The 21224-nt window shown below is 29.6% G+C and overlaps 1 protein-coding gene across 12 annotated transcripts in view; it reads right to left on the bottom strand.

Moving 5' to 3' along the window:
- Positions 1-734: 734 nt before the first annotated feature.
- Positions 735-21224, bottom strand: part of LOC142322429 (glutamate receptor ionotropic, kainate 2-like) — a 722458-nt gene continuing 701968 nt past the window's right edge. For 4 of the 12 annotated variants that reach the window (XM_075361511.1, XM_075361504.1, XM_075361512.1 and 1 more), the window contains 3 exons: positions 12679-12779; positions 8862-9050; positions 738-1340 (listed from right to left, as the gene is read on the bottom strand). In XM_075361511.1, the coding sequence (XP_075217626.1) occupies positions 1245-1340; positions 8862-9050; positions 12679-12779 (386 nt within the window). In that variant the 3' untranslated portion in view covers positions 738-1244. Of the gene's footprint in view, positions 1368-3654; positions 3800-8861; positions 9051-12678; positions 12780-21224 lie in introns of those variants that run through there. The other 8 variants (XM_075361503.1, XM_075361510.1, XM_075361513.1 and 5 more) reach the window with 6 other exon arrangements.

Below are 21224 nucleotides of genomic sequence, written 5' to 3'. Positions count from 1 at the left end.
ATTAGCAAATCATTAATTAATCTGTTTAAAAAATAAAACTGCTATGATAAAACTATTTTAAAGTTCAATTATAGTTAAATAAAACTGCATATTCTTGTACAAGGTGAGGGATTTTAATTACTTGTTACATTTAAGTGACTTGCCAAATGTCTTCAAACTAGTGGATACTTAGTTTATTATAGAAGTGAGTAATTTTTTGTTCACAATTAATTCTAAATTTGTTAAAAAAAAAATTATAGTATGTAGACAGGATCAAGTGATCTTGTCAATTTGATATCCATATAAGTAAACAGCAACTTCATGCTATTTTGTATAAACTGTTGCTCCAGCAAATAAAGGTAAAGATCTCTTACCAAGGATCCAGTTCAAAAGTATAACAATCGAATGTGGGATAATGCTGTAGTTTTATTAATAAATTTGTTTCACACAAAAAATTAGAGGTGCTGCTGGTATTGTAAATAAGTAATATTTTTTTATATGACATTTTTAATTATAGCGAGTTAAGGCAATAAATTTAATTTTTATGAACAATATAAATTTAGGCTATAATATTAAATAGTAATATATATAATGTGTATTTCACCATTAATATATTACTGTATTTTTTTTCTTACATAGTGCTCCTAGTGGACATCTGAATAAGCATTATTTATCTCCATAAATAAAAATCATTAAAAAATAATATTACAAACATAACAGTGACATTATATTAATATATAAAAAATGATAACAATACAAGTTCTATTTTCAATAAAATGTATATTTACAAATTTTAATTTTGTTTTTATAAAACTGTATGGTACTTAAAAATACAGAACATTTTTTGTTTAATAATTAATCGCATATTTACATTTATGATTTCATCAGAGAAATGCAAACAAAATAAAAGAGTGAACACAGTTTCAATATTTAGCAGCTAACATTTGGTTTTCTATTGCTTTGTCTACAAAATAAGTATACTGTTGTTTTGCTATTTTACATTCTATTTACGTATATAACATACTGTTTTAAAAAGTATGCATTTTCAACAATTAGTAGGTTATTAACTATTATTAAAATTTGGATTAATATATTAACTACTGGGATGTTAATTCTGTACTCTCAGTACACAATAGCTATAAAAATAAATTTAAAAAAATTTTTTTATTTCTGTTATCACCGGATTCACAAATATTTTACAAATATGGTAATTCAGTTTTTTCACAACAGATTGAAGCTGTAGATCAAGATCACAGTAAGAACAGTTAAGAGTTCTGATGAACCTTAGGAATTTCAAGATCGTTATTTTGGTGTAAATGTAGATCAGGTGGTAATTCTAGGGAAACTGCCATGCTGCTTCTCTGAAACAGTAGTCAACCTGAAAAAAGCTTTGAAACATGGTTTTAATATTTTTTATTCACTAAACATAAGAAAACTATTTAATTTCTCATATGTTGTTATTGGTTAATTTTTTATAGTTGGTATTCAGGAAGTAAAGATGTGAAGCTAAAAGAGGTAAAATATATTATTTATTTCACGGTAGGCTGATTTGCTATGTATGACATTGTTCATGTGATGAGTATGGTTTACTAGGCCTGCTTTCACAACATTGTGCAGGTAGTGGTTTTTTAAAATAGCTGTATCAAATGTAAATCCTATTAAGAATGTACTAGAGCATTTGACAGATGAAAAGGGAATGAATGGTATCATGAAGGTACACTGTACTAACCATTTGAATGACCTGCTATTCTTACTGTTCTATGTGAAAATGGTTGCATTTGTTAGCTCTTGGATAGGAGATCACCTTAATGAAGTTGCCTTCAGTATAAAACTATACTATTAAACTACTCATAGTTGTGCTAAAAAAAAAACATTTTATATATTAAATCTGTTTGTATGACATGAAAGATTTCATTTTTAGAATCCTTCAAAGACAGAGTTGTTTTGTCTGAATAACTTTAAAATTGATGCAAGAAATCATTTAACTTAACTTTATCCAGTTGGTAGGTGTATTTATAGGCAAGGTGGAAATAGGAGTTTTGATAGGAGTCATTTAAGACAATGTCATCTGCGAACTTAAAGAATATACTAGTCTTTTAAACTGAGATATTTTCAGTTCTTAGATGCATTGTGAAAATAAATTTTGAACAGGTGGCAGTAATTTAAAGCTTTTAACCTAGAATAGATCAGTTTTTATTAGTCTAAGACTATTAAAAGATATTGCTGGATGTCTCATCCCTCAATAAGATCTATGTTAATGTGTAGACATTCAGGACCAAGAGGGCTGACTTTCTGTCCAGAAATTTAGTAATTTCTATGAAATAGGCCCTACTGGAAATGGTATGACTGCAAAAGAAGAAGAAAATGGACTGTTTCAAGATTATGAAAGAACACTTTTTTTATATCAGATAATGCAGAATCTAATTGTTCAATTAAAATATTATTTTTAATTCTCCCAAAAAAAATTATTGAAAAGGATCTTCCTACTGTTGAGTCTGCTGCAGTAGGGCTAAGCAGTGTTAAGAACAGATTTATGATCAAATCAATATTATTTCTACACCTGTGTAGTTTATTTTATGTAATATGTACCCAATTTTCCACCTACTCTGTTCTATGGAATCTCAGCTATGAGGTGGATATACTATTACAGTCATATTACAAGTCAGCAAAGCGAAGTTCTTATTCACTTTGTGTTTTATTTGAATATAGACAGAGATGGAGGTAAAACACAACAAAAGAGACTGGTCTTCCTGCTCAACAAAGTGACTTGCTTGTCAATCTGTTTTAAACAAGAAATGTTATCTGTTTAAAATAGGTTGCTGTATTTTATTTGTTCTTATTAGTAATAACATGTCTACAAATAATGTAATGCTTATAACTACATGCCATTTTAAACATTAAACCCATAATTCTATGACTCACACTTCTCTGGTTGACATAACACCATTATTTAAACAAAACAATTGATGTAAGAAATTTATACTTTATTTACTTGTATATACTTTTTTTTAGCAAAATGTATTTTTATCATGCTTCTGTTTTAAAGTACACTGACTAAGAAAACAATTACTCTTTATACAAAATAACAGGGCAAAAGATAAAATTCATTATTTATACAAAAGTAGACATAATTAAACAGAAGAAAAACTGATGCTTTATTATTAAACATTGAAATTTAAATGATATGAATTAATTCATTAATATGAAAATAATATAAATAAAGTCTAATAAGTAATATAATGTTACGTATCACTATCATGATATGCATCTGCGTTCATACACACAGACAATAATGTTTAAAGCAGCAATATAATCTCATGGCAGAAGTCACAATTACTTTACTAGTACCTCTGGAACGTGACTGTACACAGCAGTAGTTCAATAAACTCTCCAAATATGAACTTCGCTTTGTTGACTTATGTTTTATATGCAGTCATATTGTCTCTCAAATGATGTGTATAATATATTTTTAATTCTAGTAACATAAACTACATAGACTATTGAGATAAGACATTTCTTACCTTAATTTTATCATGATAGTAGTCTAGTTAATAATTCAATATTATGGTTATTATCCGTTCGGTCAATCAGTGAAGGTTTTTAACCCTAAGATTTACGATAATAAATGGTTTGATATAGTTAAATGTAAAGTACTTCCTCCAAAAAATTGTATCACCTGTACTTCCAGTAAAAAGAAGAAAAGTAAGTTGTTGTTTCCTTTATGTAGAAAATGTACTATTAAAATTAATAGTGCTAGATGTTTTCATCCAGATAGCTGTAGAGAGATCACAGGAAACTGGATGATCATAAAGATGAAGGCCTTAGAAAAAGGTTACAAAATATTACAATGTATGAGGCTTGGTTAATTAAAAATAAATCAAAGGAGTTGTTCAAAGGATAAGTAAGAGATTTTATGTAGATTAAACTTGAAACTTCACCTTGGCAGGCTGACTTCAAAATAAAAGAATATGCTTGATATTAAAGAGAAATTGGGAATAGAAGTAGATATTGAACAAATTGAGCTAAATCCTGGTAAGAGAGCTGTGTCAAAGATTTGCCTGAATAGTTTATGGGGTATGTTTGGACAAGGATTAAATATGAATCAAACTAAATATGTATGTGTTGTATTGAAATTGTATAATATACTTTTAGATGATAGCCTGGACAAAACAAACTTGACTTTACTAAATGATAATGTAGTACAAGTAAAATACAATTTGAAAAACCATTTTATGGAAGATCCTAAAACTACTAATGTATTTATAGCTGCTTTCACATCTAATGTGAGAAGAATGAAATTGTAGGATATGTTGGATGTAGACTTGGTGAGGAATATAATGTACTATGACACAGATTCAGATATATATACTGTGATGGTAAAAATACAATAGAGACTGGTTGTTTGCTAGGTGATTGGTAAGTGTGTGACTAAGATAAAAAATTTTACTTTGAACTTTACAAATTCAAAAATATTAGATATAAATGTTATTTGCAAACTGGTTGAAAGAGAAACTGAATCTGTAGCTGTAAATTATAGTCAAATAACTAGAGAAATAAAGACTGAAAATCTAGTAAATAAAAAGACCACAAAGAAATTTCAATTTTCTTTATGACAAAAGGATGATTCTAGAAGAGAAAGATGGAATATAATTGATACGCCACCTTGGGGTATTAAAACTGGATTTTAATGGGCTATTGTCCATTAAAATTATCAAAGGGGTCTGGGTCCCTAAGAATTCAAAGATGTGTACACTAAAACCAAAAATTAAAGTAGCGATTGTTTATCACAAGAACTCAGAATGGCAATTGTAAATTATGTGAATTCAAAGTTAAAATTATTTAAAGAGAATGTTAAGTAAGAATTATGTAAAGAGAAATTCAAAGTCAGAAAATAAAAAATGTTCTAAATCATTACTCATACTTCTCACACACCAACACATACGCATGAACAGTAATAGGTGATAAACTGATCCGCATGCAATGATAAAATGCACTGCACTGAATGACTGACACATGAGTCATAGTGTAGATTGGCACGCCATGTGGTAGAGTTGGGAGCAACATAAAATAGACTACGCTCACAACTTGCAGTTCTTCTTGCTGATTGATACTTTTTTGGAGAGGATACAGAATATCAGATAAGTGATTGTTGGATTGTTGAAGTGAGACTGTGTAATGTATATAAAATATTTTTTTCTTACGCTTTATTAGGTTTGTATTTCTTACATACATATACAAATTTATTATCTTCTTACTTCGTAATATGAGCTTCCAGAGCACTCTCCAATGGTTCAATATCTCCAAAAAACCTCCTCTGCCAACTTCCAATATCTTCTATCTGTCAAAATCTATTCAAACTCTGAGTGAGTTGCAGTCATATAAGTCTTCAGCCTATCGCTTGTGGAGTTTTTGATTTACAATAAAGGAGGATGTGTTCAGTAGTTTCATCTTCATTGTCACAAGCCAAACAGCGAGGAGACTCCACTAAGTGAAATCTATTCAGATAGGCCTGGATGACAGTGTGACCAATTCTCATGCGAGCAGCAAACATTGCAGTTGAACATGCTACATTCTGGTACAGTGATGCTTCAGAAGGCTTTCTTCAGAAAAAGCCTTCTGAAACTCTAAGATTCAGATCTTAAAAAGGGAATGTCCTCATTTACTGACCCTCCACCACTCTATCCATGTATCCACAAATTTCCTTCTCACTTCCCGCAGACATTCACCAAGAGATTGACTCTGGAGGGCAGGTTGAAGTTTTGCTGCTTGGTTGGCCAGGCGATCAGCTCTTTCATTGCCGAGGACACCATAGCGACTAGATATCCATTGGAAGGTGATAGTTTTTCGAGATAATCTCCCTAGAATTTTATGAATTTCCTAGCATTTTAGGAAATGGAACTTGTTGGCCGCTGTTTTTGTATTATTTATAGGGCTGATCTAGAGTCAGTAAAAATGTAGATATCACTCATGGGGATGGTGTGAATGTAATCAAGTGCACCCCATTAATTACTATCAGTTCAACATCGGTACTACAGGTAGATCCTGACGGTAGCACAAATTCTGTGTCAGCTGTTTGGTTATAAAAGGCAGCTCCTGCATTCCCCTTATTACCTTCGACTGACCCATCTGTGAAAATCCAGTGGATTCCATAATATCATGTGCCAATATACTCCAAATTGTCTGCAAGAGGAACTCTGGAATTTCTTCATCCTTTTTTACAATTACAGGGATGGTTAGTTCAATATTAATATTGTAGATTAGCCACGGAGGAGTGGAGCTTACCATCGGAAAGATCTATGGTACACTTTGTGTAGATTGGTGTTTAATGTTTGATATGATACTATTGAAGGAGTTGTGAAACAAATTGTTTTTTTTTTCTAGGTGATGGAGTGGGTGGTTTTGCAGGAGAGCCTGGACTTTGATGTGTTTTGTCATGAATATCCTCCCAATGTACAATTTTAATGGTTCATTTTCCAGTTCGATCTCCATCGACTGGACACTGGTTGTTCTAGGACATCCCAAACCTATCCTCATACAGCTTTTTTAAATTACTTCTAACTTCTTGAGATAATATGCAGCAGCAGACCCCCAAACCTCAGATCCATACGTCATTTTTGATCTAATGAATGTCAGATAAAACTGTCTAAGAGTAACCGTATCTGCACCCCAAACTCTACTCGCTACTGCCTTCATAGCATTCATTCTTCCTACGCATTGGCGCTGTACATAGGCAATATGTGGACACAACAGTAATTTAGAATCCAAAACGATACTGAGGATTTTTGGATTTGGCTTGTAACGCAGGATGTGACCATTAATATATATCGTTGGTTTAAAATTCTTGAGAGAGTATCTTGTAGTAAAAACTGTAGATTCTGTTTTCTCTTCAGATATCTTTAAAATCCACTTTGTTGTCCACTAGAGCACCAAGTTTATCATTTGCTGCAACTCAAGAACAGCCTGGACTGGGTTCTCCTGCGAAGACCATATTGTAAATCATCTGCATATGTAATCTATGTTTTTTGAAGAATTGGATTTAATGTCATTTAGCATTATATTAAATAATGTGGAACTTAGAACTGCTTCCTGTGGTGTTCCATTGTTCACTGGTTTTTGTTCAGACTCAACATCATTTACAATAGTTTTAATTTTCCTTTTGATCAAAAAATTGTAGAGAAATTACAGCATTCTGCCTCTAATGCCCAGTTTCATGAACTGGAGAATAATGGACTTGCTCGGCACTCTGTCAAATGCTGCTTCAAAATTAATCACTATGACAACTGTACACTGTTTCTTGTTGAAGGTAGTATTTATTTTATCAGTTAAGTACAGCAAATGATCCACAGTACTTCTTCTTGATCTGTAACCAAACTGCCTGTCACTCAATTGATCTTCTGACTCCAGTTTCCATTTTAATCTTTCATTGATCATTCTTTCCATTAATTTGGATACACATGGCGTTAGAGATATTGGACAATATGAGATTTCCTTTGTTGAGTCTTTCTCAGGTTTGCAGATAGGTATGGTTTTTGTGAGTTTCCACTTTTCTGGAAGTTCTCCTGTAGACCATGTATTATTAAAATATTTCAGTAATGCAGTTTGGTATGAATTTGATGTGCTCTAAAGCAGAACATTGTGCATTCCATCCTCTCCAGGTGGTGAGTCATGCAAATCTGTAAGTGCCATTTTTAGCTCATTCTCTGTAAAAGGCTGATTCACAGTATCCTTTTGTCTGAAAATATGTTCAAAATATGCTCCATATTACAGGTCAGATATTGCTCCTCTGGTGTCAGGCTAAATGGCCAAGAAACTGGACTACCAGCCCTTAAGGAGTACACGTTGTTCAGCAACTCAGCAAACTCAGCAAACTTCTCTGTTATAACAGTGTTGTCAAAGCTCACTAATTTGAATATTGTGCTATCACTTTTTCCTTGCAGAGATTTGAATTTTTTCCATACTATAGTAGTTGGTGTGTTATAGTTCATTGAGTTCACAAATGTTTTTTAGGACATGCTTTTAGCTATCATAATGGCTATCTTGCTTTTGGCAGCTGCTAGGTTATATTTTGGGCGGTTTATTATTTTCATTATTCATATTTGCATGCAAATTTACCTTGAATTTACATATTTCATATTTATAAATATATTCAGTACTGAAGCTGGTTTTAGGATCAACAAACATTTATTTAAAAACAAATTTATTTAAAAAAATATATTCACATCATGGATATTATTTGCTAACATGGATACTGATCACTGAAGGAATGAAAACAAAATTCTTAACAAAATTTGCCTAACAATGTTTAGACAGTATGTGAAAATGACTGCAATACAAAAATTTGACAGCCAGTGTCCAGAGTGGCCAATTCTGCTCACCAGCTTCCAATGGTTGACATGTTTGGGAATTTTATCAATAGGTACATTTCACATTTGGTGCATTTTGCACATTGGCTATAACTCATACTTGTTCATAATATGGAATGGAAAGTTATTATGACATAATTAATATATGTATATATATTTTTTATTAAATTGAATTCATTGTTTAATTCATCTTTATTGACTAATGTGTTAAAGCTCTGTGATTATAATACTATAATTTGACATTTTTATACTGTAATAAAAAGCAACTGTGATTCTTTTTATTCACTTTGTTAGTCTGAAATGCTTGTTGGATCAAGGTTTTTCCAAGACTATGTAATACTGTGAAAAAAGTGTCTGTAATAATTTTATTACCTCAGAAAATTAAGTTTATCATGACAGTATATTGTAAAATTTATCTCTCCTTCTACAACCCAAGTTAAGCAAAATCAGAATTAATAGGATTCTGATTAAAACATTTCTATTAATAGAAAATAGATAAAACCAATTCATATTTTCTACCTGTGATCTCAGACCATTATTTGCAGGAGGCAGGTCAAAAGATGCTGGTACATATGTTGTACCAGGAACACATTTTGAGCACTGACGTTTCAATGCAGGTCGTTGGCGAGAACCTCGACATCGAAGAGCGAAGCAAAGTTCTTCAAGCATCTCAGCACATAGACTCTGATGTGGTGCTGCAGCAGCTCTCTGTAATAAAATAATATTATAATCATTATTAAACTTATATCTTTTGATTTTACTCAAGTACACGCTATAGTGAATGTTTTCACAAACTGATCTTTTCTTTATATTTTATTTATATTCTCTTCATCTGAGAAGAAGCAGTGTACATAATGGATTGTTTCACAACATAAAGAGGTATATTAATTTGTTGTTTTAAATTATCTATATCTGAAGTTGTGGCTTAATGGTCATTGAGCCACACAATAATGTCAGGTCAATAATACCAGTACAGGTCAGTAACGTTGCTATATATGTGAGGGATTTAATTTAGTATTACAGTTCATTTTTTCTTGTAACAAGTAGAAAATAAATTTCAGAGATAAATAATAATTTTAAATTAAATGAGATGTTATTAAATCTGATGTCTAAAATATGATACAATCCCAAGTTTAAACTTTACTGTTCATTAAATAATTGAATAATATAGATAAATACTTTCCTAAACACAGTACTCTAACTTTATAAACTAGTAGAAACACATTAAACAGAATAAGCAAAATAAAATGATATGACTGTGATAAATGATGTACTAAATCAAGTACAGAAGAAATTTTCACTTGTGGATTTTTCTTATTTTGAAATAGTTGTATTTATGTTATAATAATTTGAGCTATTAGTTGTCTGAAAGTAAAAAGCTTCTATAAATTTAATTACTGCTATTTTGTAAAAGTAAAGTTAATTTTTGTTTTAATTGTAACAACCAGTTAGCTACACTTTTTTATGGTTGGTTTAATTAGGGGCACCATATGTTTACACACACCCAAACACTCAAAAGATGAAAGAACATTAAACTTTAAACTGTACTTGATTATTCACAGATTAGTAAAATTTTAATTTTCTAGACTTTACAATTAAAAAATAAAAATTATAAAAAAGTTTAAAAAAAAAAAGAAAAGGTTTGACTAGTTTTTGTGTAACTTTATAAACTAATTCTAATACAATTACATTTTAAAATTAAATAAATTCTTCTGTTATAGTTAAATGTAAAAGCAGATATGATGTTACAGCTAATAAAGTAAAAATTCAGTAACTTCATCTGCAAACTAACATCCATCGACAAAATGGTAATATGTTTATAATAAACTTCATTTTGAAAATAATAGTCATATATTATTTTTACACAGGCAAGTTCTTTTTATTATTATTTTCTTACGTGTAACAACAAAACAAGAGAGGTGAAAATTAGAACATGTAAAAACTGGGTTCTATTCACAAAGCAGCCGGCATGGATAGTCTCCATTACTTAAACTACTCATTCAATACAAAAGGATATGTTATGGTGTAAGTAGTCAGCAGGGACCTTTTCGTATGTGAAAGTGAGAAAAAGTTTATAGTTTTATTAATCCTATAAATTAGTGAAAAACATTTAAACAATTTTTCTAGTTCTTTTGTACCCAATATATATGCAGATGTTTTTAATTTTTTAAAATGAAAAAATTTTCAACCACTTTGAATACATGAAACTTCTACAAACTCAAATGTTGTAATAGTAATTAATTTTTTACTTTTAATTAGTTAAAAAACAGAGGACAATACTGTACCACAAGTTTTAAGTTAAACTTTTAGCTATTTGAATGATGTCTATATTTATTAGTTGTAATGGTAAAAAACAATTTACATTTAGTGTGTAGGTGTGCTGATAATTTAATCGTTTGCATTTCTTTCCTATGGCTTATTGGGTTCTCATAGTTAGTATTTAGAAAAATTAAATTAGCTTTAAATCCTACTGCCTGGAAAATTTTGTCCTTTATCATTCCCCAGAAATGAAAATCCAATAAGAATGGGAACATTTCAACTGGAAAATGTAAATTACACATTGAAGAATACTGAATTTTTACTGATTTTAGTTTGCAAATGATGATTAAATTTCAATATTTGTTAATGCACAGTTACGTAAATTATACAGGTTTTTTTTTTTCATTTGCATTAATAATGACATTTTCAATTAGTTTTCAGAAACAAGATGTTTCTATTTTCTTGACATGGTTGTACCTTCGATTTTTATTTAGCATTAATAATGAATTTGCTCTTTCTTCAATTAATGCAGTAACATCACCTAATTTAAAATTAACATTTTTTTCACAACATACTCTTAACTGCCAAAATTTTTTTTTTTAATTGGATTTACTTTCAGAGAATGAAGAGGTAATTTCAATACTCTGTGACCCTTCTTGGCTAAAACAGTAACGATTTTAGATAATGTAGCCCGTGGCTTTGTAGTTTTATTAAACTGTACAGTTCTGGTTTCAACATTGTGCTTGTAAATGACATTTTTTTTGCATAAGTCAATTGATCATGTTTGCTTTTTATGTTTGTATTCGGAGCACAGTTCAGATGCACCAATTTTCTCATTGTGAGGTGGGCACTCGAATATCTCATGAGAATTCTTTGCCATCCAATACCTGGTGTTCTGCGAATTAACATGGCCGGATATATGAAACCATGTCTCTTCTGACATAAAGTATAACATCAGGTCTGTCTGCTCAACAACAATGTTTTCGAGAAGCCAGTTGCAATAATCAAGTCGTTTTGGTTTGTCTGTCTCCAGTTGTAATGCGGTATGGTTTCAATTTTAATTCATGAAGAATTTTATGACAAGATGTGTATTTAACACCAAATTGTTGGGATAACTTGCGTAGCGATTTTTTTTGGACTGGCAGTAATTCTCATTTAAATATCAGCAACAGCCTGTGGAGTCCTAACAGAAGGTTGCCTATTTTGTTTTGCATTTGAAACCGAACCTGTTGTATGCCATTTTTTAACTAAATTGTGTTTGCTACTCTTCGTTGGAATACAGGCATTCGGAAATTTTCCTAAGAATACTTGAAGTGAATCTTCAAATGATTCAGAACGAATATAATAGGGCATTTTACACAAACACAACTACACTGCAACAAAACATATACTGCACTGACACGTAACCAACTGATAAACAGCAGCAACAATCAATAGTAACATATACATCCACTAGTCGCGCTAGTTGTGTGAGAGTCTTTCATAAATAATGTTGGGTAGCGGTTTCATCATGGGTTCGATTTTATGTTGCTCACTCTGTGTAATATAACTTAATATAATAAATATATTATAATTATATATATATGTATATATTATTATATAATTATTAAATTATATAAATTACTATTTATTAATTTATATAATTTGTTTATATTTATTAAAATTTATATTTTATTTATCCAGGTAAGAATATACAAAAATTTGTTGATGACTGATAACGTTTACAGTTTTAGTTTCCTTTTAGAGGTGTATGTTATCATGAACATAATGATAATATTTTATTTGTATGTTTTTCATTGTGTATTGTGTGAAGTTTTTCAAAACGTTTCAGCAGGGAGACTACAAATGAGTAAATCCACTATTAGATATAATAAATTGAATGTTTTAAGCCATTAATGTTGAATGCTGGTAGTTTCTTGACAGTGTAGAAATTAGTTATATTTATTGATGCAAAATGTTATGTGGAATGTATACATTATTAATTTTTTCATTATATTTTTTGTGATCATTATATAAGTATTGTTTTCAAGTGCTAGATATACCTCTGACAATGTATAATTTTAATTTGTTATCTTACCCTTTCCATTTTTGTGATTCGTTTTGAATTGTAGCAGAATTCAAATATTGCAACAATGACTGCTATAGCTAAACCACAAAGAAGTACAACAAAAACTCCTCCTGCAAAGAAAATAAGGTTGTACAGTTAATATAGTAAATCCAATAATTACTAGTTAAATACTAAGCAATATAATTACTAGGTATGTAATAAAGTTGAGTTGGGATGGGTTACTGGAAATGTTGAGCTTCACAGAATTGTGGCTGTTTTTATTAAAAACTGATATCAATATCATGATTATTTAATAAAGCAATCAAAATAAAAAAAAAAAACAAAAACATAATACACATGATGATACATTTTAGTAGGCTTTTGCAATTTAAATTAAAATCAAAGAATAAACTAATCATGAGACACGTCTGGAATCAAAATTAAAATTATAAAATTTGTGCAATTTAAATAAATTCAAAAGAAAAATAACAGAGAAAAAATTTATTTTCCCTTGCCAAGGTATTTTATAATTGGATTTCCTATTCAAATTTATTTCTAGTTCCTAATGCTTAGGCCTTAAACTCAACTTAGGATTAATGTGTGTAAGTAGGTGCAAAGTGCTGCATAAAGGAAAAATACCTTCAGATCTGTTAACATCAGAATTTGTCAAATTGATATGTATTATGAAATATTATGTTCTTGGAAACTGATTATAAGGACTGACTACTATACAATCAAAAATATTTAATGTAAAAAAAAAAAAAAAAAAATATTAAAAGAAAAGAAAAAATGTTATCCCTGATCATTTTTGCATGTAACAGTAGACTGAGTATCAAGTTTTATTTTCAGATCTGGGTTTAAAAATGCAAATTAATTATAGCCAGGATAATAGTTTAAAAAAAAAATCTCTTAGTATTTTAAAATCTTAAAAAATTGTTTGGTTCATTAAGAGTGATGGTTCATCATTTTTATGTTTGTTATTTTGTATTTGTAAAAAATAGATTTTATGAAATTAGATCGTTTTGAATTTTAATTTATGTTAGTCTTTAATGTGTTCAAAGAAATTTTGATTGACAAATAAATTCATCTTACCAGTATATTTATGTATGTAGCTATAAAATTAAAAACTAGGAGCTTGTTGGTGATGAAAGCACTTTATTGCAGGCTAATAATTTTTATGTTTTTTTCATGCAATTCTCAGTATTGTTTAGATCTAAATAATTGTAAATTATATTTTAAAGAACTTGAATTAATAAATTATTTCATTATTTTAGAATGAATGAAGCAATGAGTAATAGATAGAAAAATTTTAAAAGGAATCTAGGCATAATTGTAAAACAAGAAATGGAACGAGTAGTCTATGGAAGTCCTTTATTAGAGTGTGAGATATCTTATGTAGAGAAAAGTTCTAGAGGAATTACCTCTGATACGACATTCATATCTGCGAGGTGGAACAATCTGCCTGGTTGGTTTAGAGGTAAAATTTGTCATTGTAACTCAGCTGATTCTGAAGTCGAGAGTTCCCAGGTTCAAATTCTAATTAAGGTAGTTTCTTTTATTCAGATTTGAGTAATAGATCATGGATACCAGTGTTATTTGGTGGTTGGGTTTCAATTAACCACATATCTGCGAGAAGAGAATCAAATCTGTGTGTGACTTCTGCAATATGTCAGTCTGCGAGAGAGTATTTTGCGAGGAGGTTAGTGAAGGAGCAAATTTTTAGTGTGTACAAAGTTCTACGTGATTAAGGTGATGTCACAAGTAATTCCAGTTCACTAAAAAAAGAAATGGTTCGCTGAGTTACTGTTAGACTATAAGTGAAAGAGATAATGTACTAAATCTTATTCATAAACTGTTAGGGTAGTTTTGTTTGTGAATAGCAAAGGTATTTACAGTGAAAGAACTTTAAACTTGTCTTATCTGTTGTGCTATTGTAGTCAATACAAGATTAGTTGTTAAAAGTGTTACGACTAATGATCATACTAATGTCTTTTGTCAATGGGACTGAATTATATTTAACGACCTGTAAATAAATCTTGACAATTACTATACATTCTGTTTTGAATGTAATCACTGTCTTAGAATATTGTTTTATTTTTAATTTCATTGTCATTATTAATGATTTGTCTTATGTTATTTATGTTCTTACACTAATAAATTGTAATTATATAAACATTTTCAATTTTCAGTCTTTCAATATCCTGATTGAGCCATGTATATATAATATACACATACCAATTACTACCACATTTATCTAATACTAAATATGTATATGTATATATTATTATTGAAATATATATGTATATACATATATCTTTTTGAGATTCATATTATTTCTCTGTACTGTTAAATTATATTTTTGATCTTATTAACATAAACCACCTAGTACAGATCATAGAGATAAGACAAATCTTACCTTGATTTTACGATAGTACTTTCACAGGATTCCGCATCCTCAGTCATGATTGAATTTATTTAATTAGACTTTACATAATTATGTAACAAACATTGCATCATGTACATGGTTTATTGTAATAATATAGTATATTTTTAATTTTTTTAATATCTTTATTTAAGTACAATTTAATTAAATGAATTCAATCATGACTGAAGGTGTGGGATCCTGACAAAAAAAATTCTTATATCAACTAAATTGTTAATTGTACTTAAAAACCAGTAACATTATTAAAGTTTCTATTATATCTAGCTCTTTTAAAGGTGAAGAGAAATTAGATACTCCTGAGAAAAAACCTAAATGGGAGTTTCTATTTTGTTATTTTAATTGTATTAAATGAATAAAAAAATAAAAAAAATAAGTAACATAAAGGCAATGTGTTACCTATAGCTAAAGTAAATGAAATAATATCATACTTATTACTTACAATAAGAATTAACATCCAACCTATGCCAATAAACCTAGATACCATCAGAATTGTATAACAATAGAAGTTTTGAGTATTTTATCACTCCAAAATACCAAATGAAATTTTCTTACAACATTTAGCAAACATAGTAGTTGCTGATATTTTGAACAAGAATCATATATTATTCTAGATTAGTTATGTGGAGGATATATTGGTCACATTCAATCTATTTACAAATGGTGAACATATCACTATTTTAAATATACTTAATAAATATAATAATAACTTAAAATTTACTTTGAAATGGCAATTAACAGGAAAATACAATTTTGGACATTGAAATTGAAATAAACAGAAACAGTATTATAGAAACAGCCATTTACAGGAAACCAACCATAAATCACACCGCTACACAAAAAGAATCTAATCATCTATGGTCACAAAAAACTGGCACATATAAAAATTTCATTTTCAGTGTTCAATACACAAAAATAACCCAGATAAACTCAAAAACAAAATAAATAGCAGTTTCCAATGGCTTTGATAATTGAATTGTCGACAGAATTTATAAAAAACAAACAACCAAACATCAAAATAGTTTTACTTTTCAGTAGAATTATAATAAAGAACTTACTAATAACTATTTCAGACAATACATGTATACGAATAAGATCATAGAAAAAGATTATTAATGTTTATGATAAAGATAAATATAAGAAAACATACAAACCTAACAACCATATTTTAAAATATTTAAGGAATTATAATAATTATGGAGAAAATTTAAGTGGAATATATAAGATTAAATGTAATATATATATATATATATATATATATATATATATATATATATATATTTATATGAGGGACATTCAATAATTAAAGAGACAAATTGATGTAGAAAAAACTGTGTGTTTTTACAAAATGAGACTTTTACTACTTCTCTACATAATCCCTACCAACATTAATACACTTGTCCCAACGATGAACTAGTTTTTTTATACCTGATGCAAAGACGTCTTTGTCTTGTTGTTTGAGCCACTTTCCCACAAATTCTTTGACCTCCTCATTGTTGCTGAACATTTTTCCATGTAATGCCTCCTTGACTGGACCAAACAAATAAAATCCAAGGAAGCCAAATCTGGACTGTAAGGAGGATATGACAGTATCTACCAACCCATTTTTCCAATGGTTTCTTGGGTCCGCTGGGTGGTATGAGGGTGAGCATTATTGTATACCAATATCACACCTTTTCTTTGAGATCCACGATATTTTTCTCTCATTACTGGCTTTACTTTTTTCATCAGCATGTCTAAGTAGTAGACACTATTTATTGTAAACTGATTTTCCAAATAATCACAAAAGACGATCAACATGACTTTTTCCGCTGATGCTTGGATTCTGAATTTCTTTCGGACAGGTGAGCTGGTGTGCTTCCATCCCATACTTCGTCTTTTGGACTCTGGTTCAAAATGGTAAACTCAAGTTTCATCATATGTTAAAATCTTGTTTAGAAAAGGGTCACCTTCCCTTTCATAGCGTTCTTTCAAGACTGTACACACTTTGAATCTTGTTTCCTTGTGTTGTTGTGTTAACTCTTTTAGGACCCACCTTGCTCTTGTTTTGGTGTACTTGAGCTTGTTACTGATAATGTTATGAACTGTGCCAACATTACTGCAACTGTTTTTGTTATATGTTCAACTGTAATACGTCGGTCATGACGAATAATATCATCAATGCGGGTTTCAAGCGAACGAGTTGACACTTCAACTGGCCGACCAGGATGATGCTCGTCAGTCACTAAGGTTCAACCATTTTTGAACTGTTCTACCCACCTATAAACATTTCCGCAGTTGATACAACTTTCACCATACTGTAAAATCATTCGAGAAAAGATTTTAGCTGGTTTTTCACCTTCAGAAAGCAAAAAAATGGATCACTGAATGTTTTTTAACTTATATGGAAACTTCAAGTGGACATGCCAACGTTAAATGCAATATTGAAGTTATAAATAAAACAGTTTTTAGCGATGCCAACCTAAAGTCATGAAAGTACAAAACTCCTCCTACAAACTGTTTCATTGCTACATCAATTTGTCTCTTTAATTATTGAATATCCTCCATATGTGCACGTGCATATATGTGCGAAAGCACACATACAATCGTTCAAGCATGGGTACTATTGGAGTCATCATATTGTGTTTTTTACATTCTATTTAAATTATTTACATTTTTATTTTTTTTCTACTTTATATATTTTTGTTTGGTTGTGTCTAAATGTACAAAATTCTTCTTATCTTATATGTAACAGATGTTATTGTATTATCTAGTATACTATTCTGTCTGAAGAAAAATATTGGATTAGTTGATTAACATTGAATTCAAGATTTTTGAGATTGGAGCAATACTCTTGGATTTCAGTAAAGCATTATGTTAATTCTGCAAAAGCAAACAGAAGCTGATAAAAATGAGAAATGTTGAACATTTAACATTTCGTGCTTCCAAGTTAAGTACAACTTACTGAAGATAAAACTAGACTAGAAGTGGAAGTTATGTTGGTTGAAGACCAGTTCTCTTTCAGAAAAAACAGAATACAAGGAGTAATCTTAGTTCTCAAATTAAGTTTGGAAGGCAAGTTAAAAATACAAAAATATGTTCATAGCATTTATAGATTTTGAATACAGCAACAACAAGTTTGTCCTTGAAGCGTTTCCATAGACAAAACACATTTTCAGAGGTGGGGGTATGCATTCGTTCAGTTGCTTCTTCACTATTGTAATGTGCTTATTACTGTGTCTGTGTGAATGTATTATATTAGCTTTAAAAGATTAGAGCTTTGTCATGGAAGGTGAAAGTAGTGGTATATACAAGAAAAAGATTACTTATCCACAGAACTTATCCACAACCAGACAAGAGAGGTCATGTTTAATGTTTTTAACATTATGACAGAAGAGGCACTAGGTGGATCGCTCCTTCTTAAGTTCAGTAACATGTCGCACAAGCTACAAGAATTTCATTCAGTAGGATTCAAAGATTTTAAATGAAGCAAAAACTAATCCCAACTACTAAAAAAAAAATAATAAATCAAAATGTCCGTGAATAACTTTGATAAAACTGTCATTCGTGAAACGATTTATAATTTTTACACTGATAAAGGTGAACTGGTGAACTCATTATTGTTCAATCTCTATTACCAGTCGCAAAAGAGAAAATCAATTTTAAAGGAAGTCTGTGGTCTTTATGGCACATTATTAAAGACTTGGTTTAAATGGTAAAAATTTAGTAGAAAAATTAGAAAATTGGGATCTGAGAGTACATTACTTAAGAGCTATTATAGAGTACTATAACTGAAATAGACCTATAGTTTACACGGATGAATCCTACATGTCAGTCATAACAAAAAAAATATTGTGGAATGATAGCTCTGACCACAACCTTGGTGTTCCAATTTCTAAGGGCAAGCGTTCTTGCATTTTTCATGCTGGTTCTGAAAATGGTTTTGTCAAAAACCCGCTTCTTATATTTAAATCTCACACATAACAGGAGATTACCATGATGATATGAATTATGTTAATTATGAACATTAATTAAACAATTAATTCCTAATATTCCCTCTAACTCATTCATCATCTGAGATAATGCTTCGTACCATAACATATATCTAAATTGCACTCTGAATTTGAACACGTGAAAAGCAGTCATAATTGATTAGCTTACGCAAAATAATGTGTCATTTACAAGTATAATGTTGACCAGAACTGAACAGTTTATTAAAACTGCAAAGTTGTGTGTTACATTATTTAAAATCGATTCAGTTTTAGCCAAGAAAATTCACAAAGTTTTGAGTTTACCTCTTCATTCTCCAGAATTAAATCTGAATGAAACATTTTTGGCAGTTTTAAAAGAGTATGTCGTGAAAAAAAAAAAAAAAAATTAAAATTAGATGATGCTACTGCATTAATTGAAGAACGAGCAAATTTATTACCAATGTCTAATGAAAATCAAGGTGTGACCTATGTCAAGAAAATAGAAATATCTTGTTTCTGGAACCTTTAATTGATAATGCCATTGAAATGTTATTAACGTAAATGGAGATACTGAAGATAGTGATTTAGGTGAGAATTATGATTTAAATATTAGCTGTGATGATATTAGCGATGATCAGTTATCAGGAATTAAAACATGATGATTTAATTTGGTAAGTAGCAGTTCAGATCAATGTTTGTAGGTAATATAGTACTTCTTGCGCCACTCTTTGTTTTCTCTTGCGTTAAAAATATTTATGCCATTAATAATGAATGATTAACAGGTGATAATAATGAGTGATTATATGACACCATAAACATGGTGGTACATGATGGGGGTAAAAAATAAAAAAAAATTCAAAGTGGGGATTACAACTTCACTACTAACTCAGCTTTTTTTTTTATTGTCCATCAAATTTATTTTACTGCTTCTGTTTTAGTATGTTTTCTTAGAATTTTTTTATTAAAAATAGAATTTCAACATAAAAGTTATGAAACAAAATTTCTGTTCTTATACAAAAAGTAGAATGAATTATTAATTATAGAATGAATGATGAAAATTTGTTATTTTCAAGCTTTGAATCAAATCTAGGCCTTTTGACAGTAACTTGCTCTCTCATCTTTGTATATTTTAGTTGGATGTATACTGGTTTTTTAAAAAAAAAATATTTTAACTCTCAATTAAAAGTGAATATTGTTGTTTAATTAAAATAAAGAGGGTATTTGGAACAAATGTAACAATTTTTCTCTTGAATCCACAACCTATCTTTTAAAAATACATTACACGCAAAGACATTTTTCTCAAATTAAAACATGCCAAATCATTAATTTCATAAACAAGGATTTATTAGGAAAAAATGTTGACTACATAAATTGATTAAGCATTAAAAAAATTACAAAGTAGTTTCTAGTTATGTAATAGATAACATCTCCAATTACAACATCGCCTGATTAACACATTCCACTTGATTTAATCTCAACTTTTACTCCTCAATAAATGTTAATGTAAACCTAGACTTTCCTTAAAATACTTACTTATTACAAAATACTGTTACAATTTTCCTTACAAAAATTTATTTATTTTTAAAACTCAACATGATTTTGTGCATTTAATGATGAAGAATTTTAAAATTTATTATTTTCAAATACAATTATTTTAGAAGGCTAGTGTAATGAAAATTGAATGAATGTAAATAAAAAAAAGGAAAGAGCTCTGCTATCTTATTTTACATATGAGATAAGAGTTTTTGACCAAAAATTGATTACTAAATTTGGTCATTCTACTAATTCATCTGACTTAGACTGAGATTTTTGGCTATTTTCAAAACTGAAGACTAAAAGGATGACATTTTTCTGCCGTCATTCTTCATAATAAGAAAAAACTCAAGAATATTATACCAAAAAAACGATTTTAGAAATGTGGATACTGTCTAAACTAATGGATAGATAAGGGAAGTACTTTGAAAAAGACAGTGGTCATTAATGTGAAGTTGAAAATTCAAGTTTTCACAAACTGCATTGAAGGAAGTGAATTGTCATGTCTCATACACAACAATTATTTATATAAAATAATTGGGAATGATGCATATTCTTCTAATACATCCTGATAGTTTCACAATATCTCAAATATTTAGGGAGCTACATCCTACAAAATTTAAGGATGTGAAATAAGGATAAAACTTGAGATT

This window comes from Lycorma delicatula, chromosome 3 (genome assembly GCF_047948215.1).
Source record: "Lycorma delicatula isolate Av1 chromosome 3, ASM4794821v1, whole genome shotgun sequence".
NCBI classification, from domain to species: domain Eukaryota; kingdom Metazoa; phylum Arthropoda; class Insecta; order Hemiptera; family Fulgoridae; genus Lycorma; species Lycorma delicatula.
This window is presented reverse-complemented; position numbering and strand designations above follow the sequence as displayed.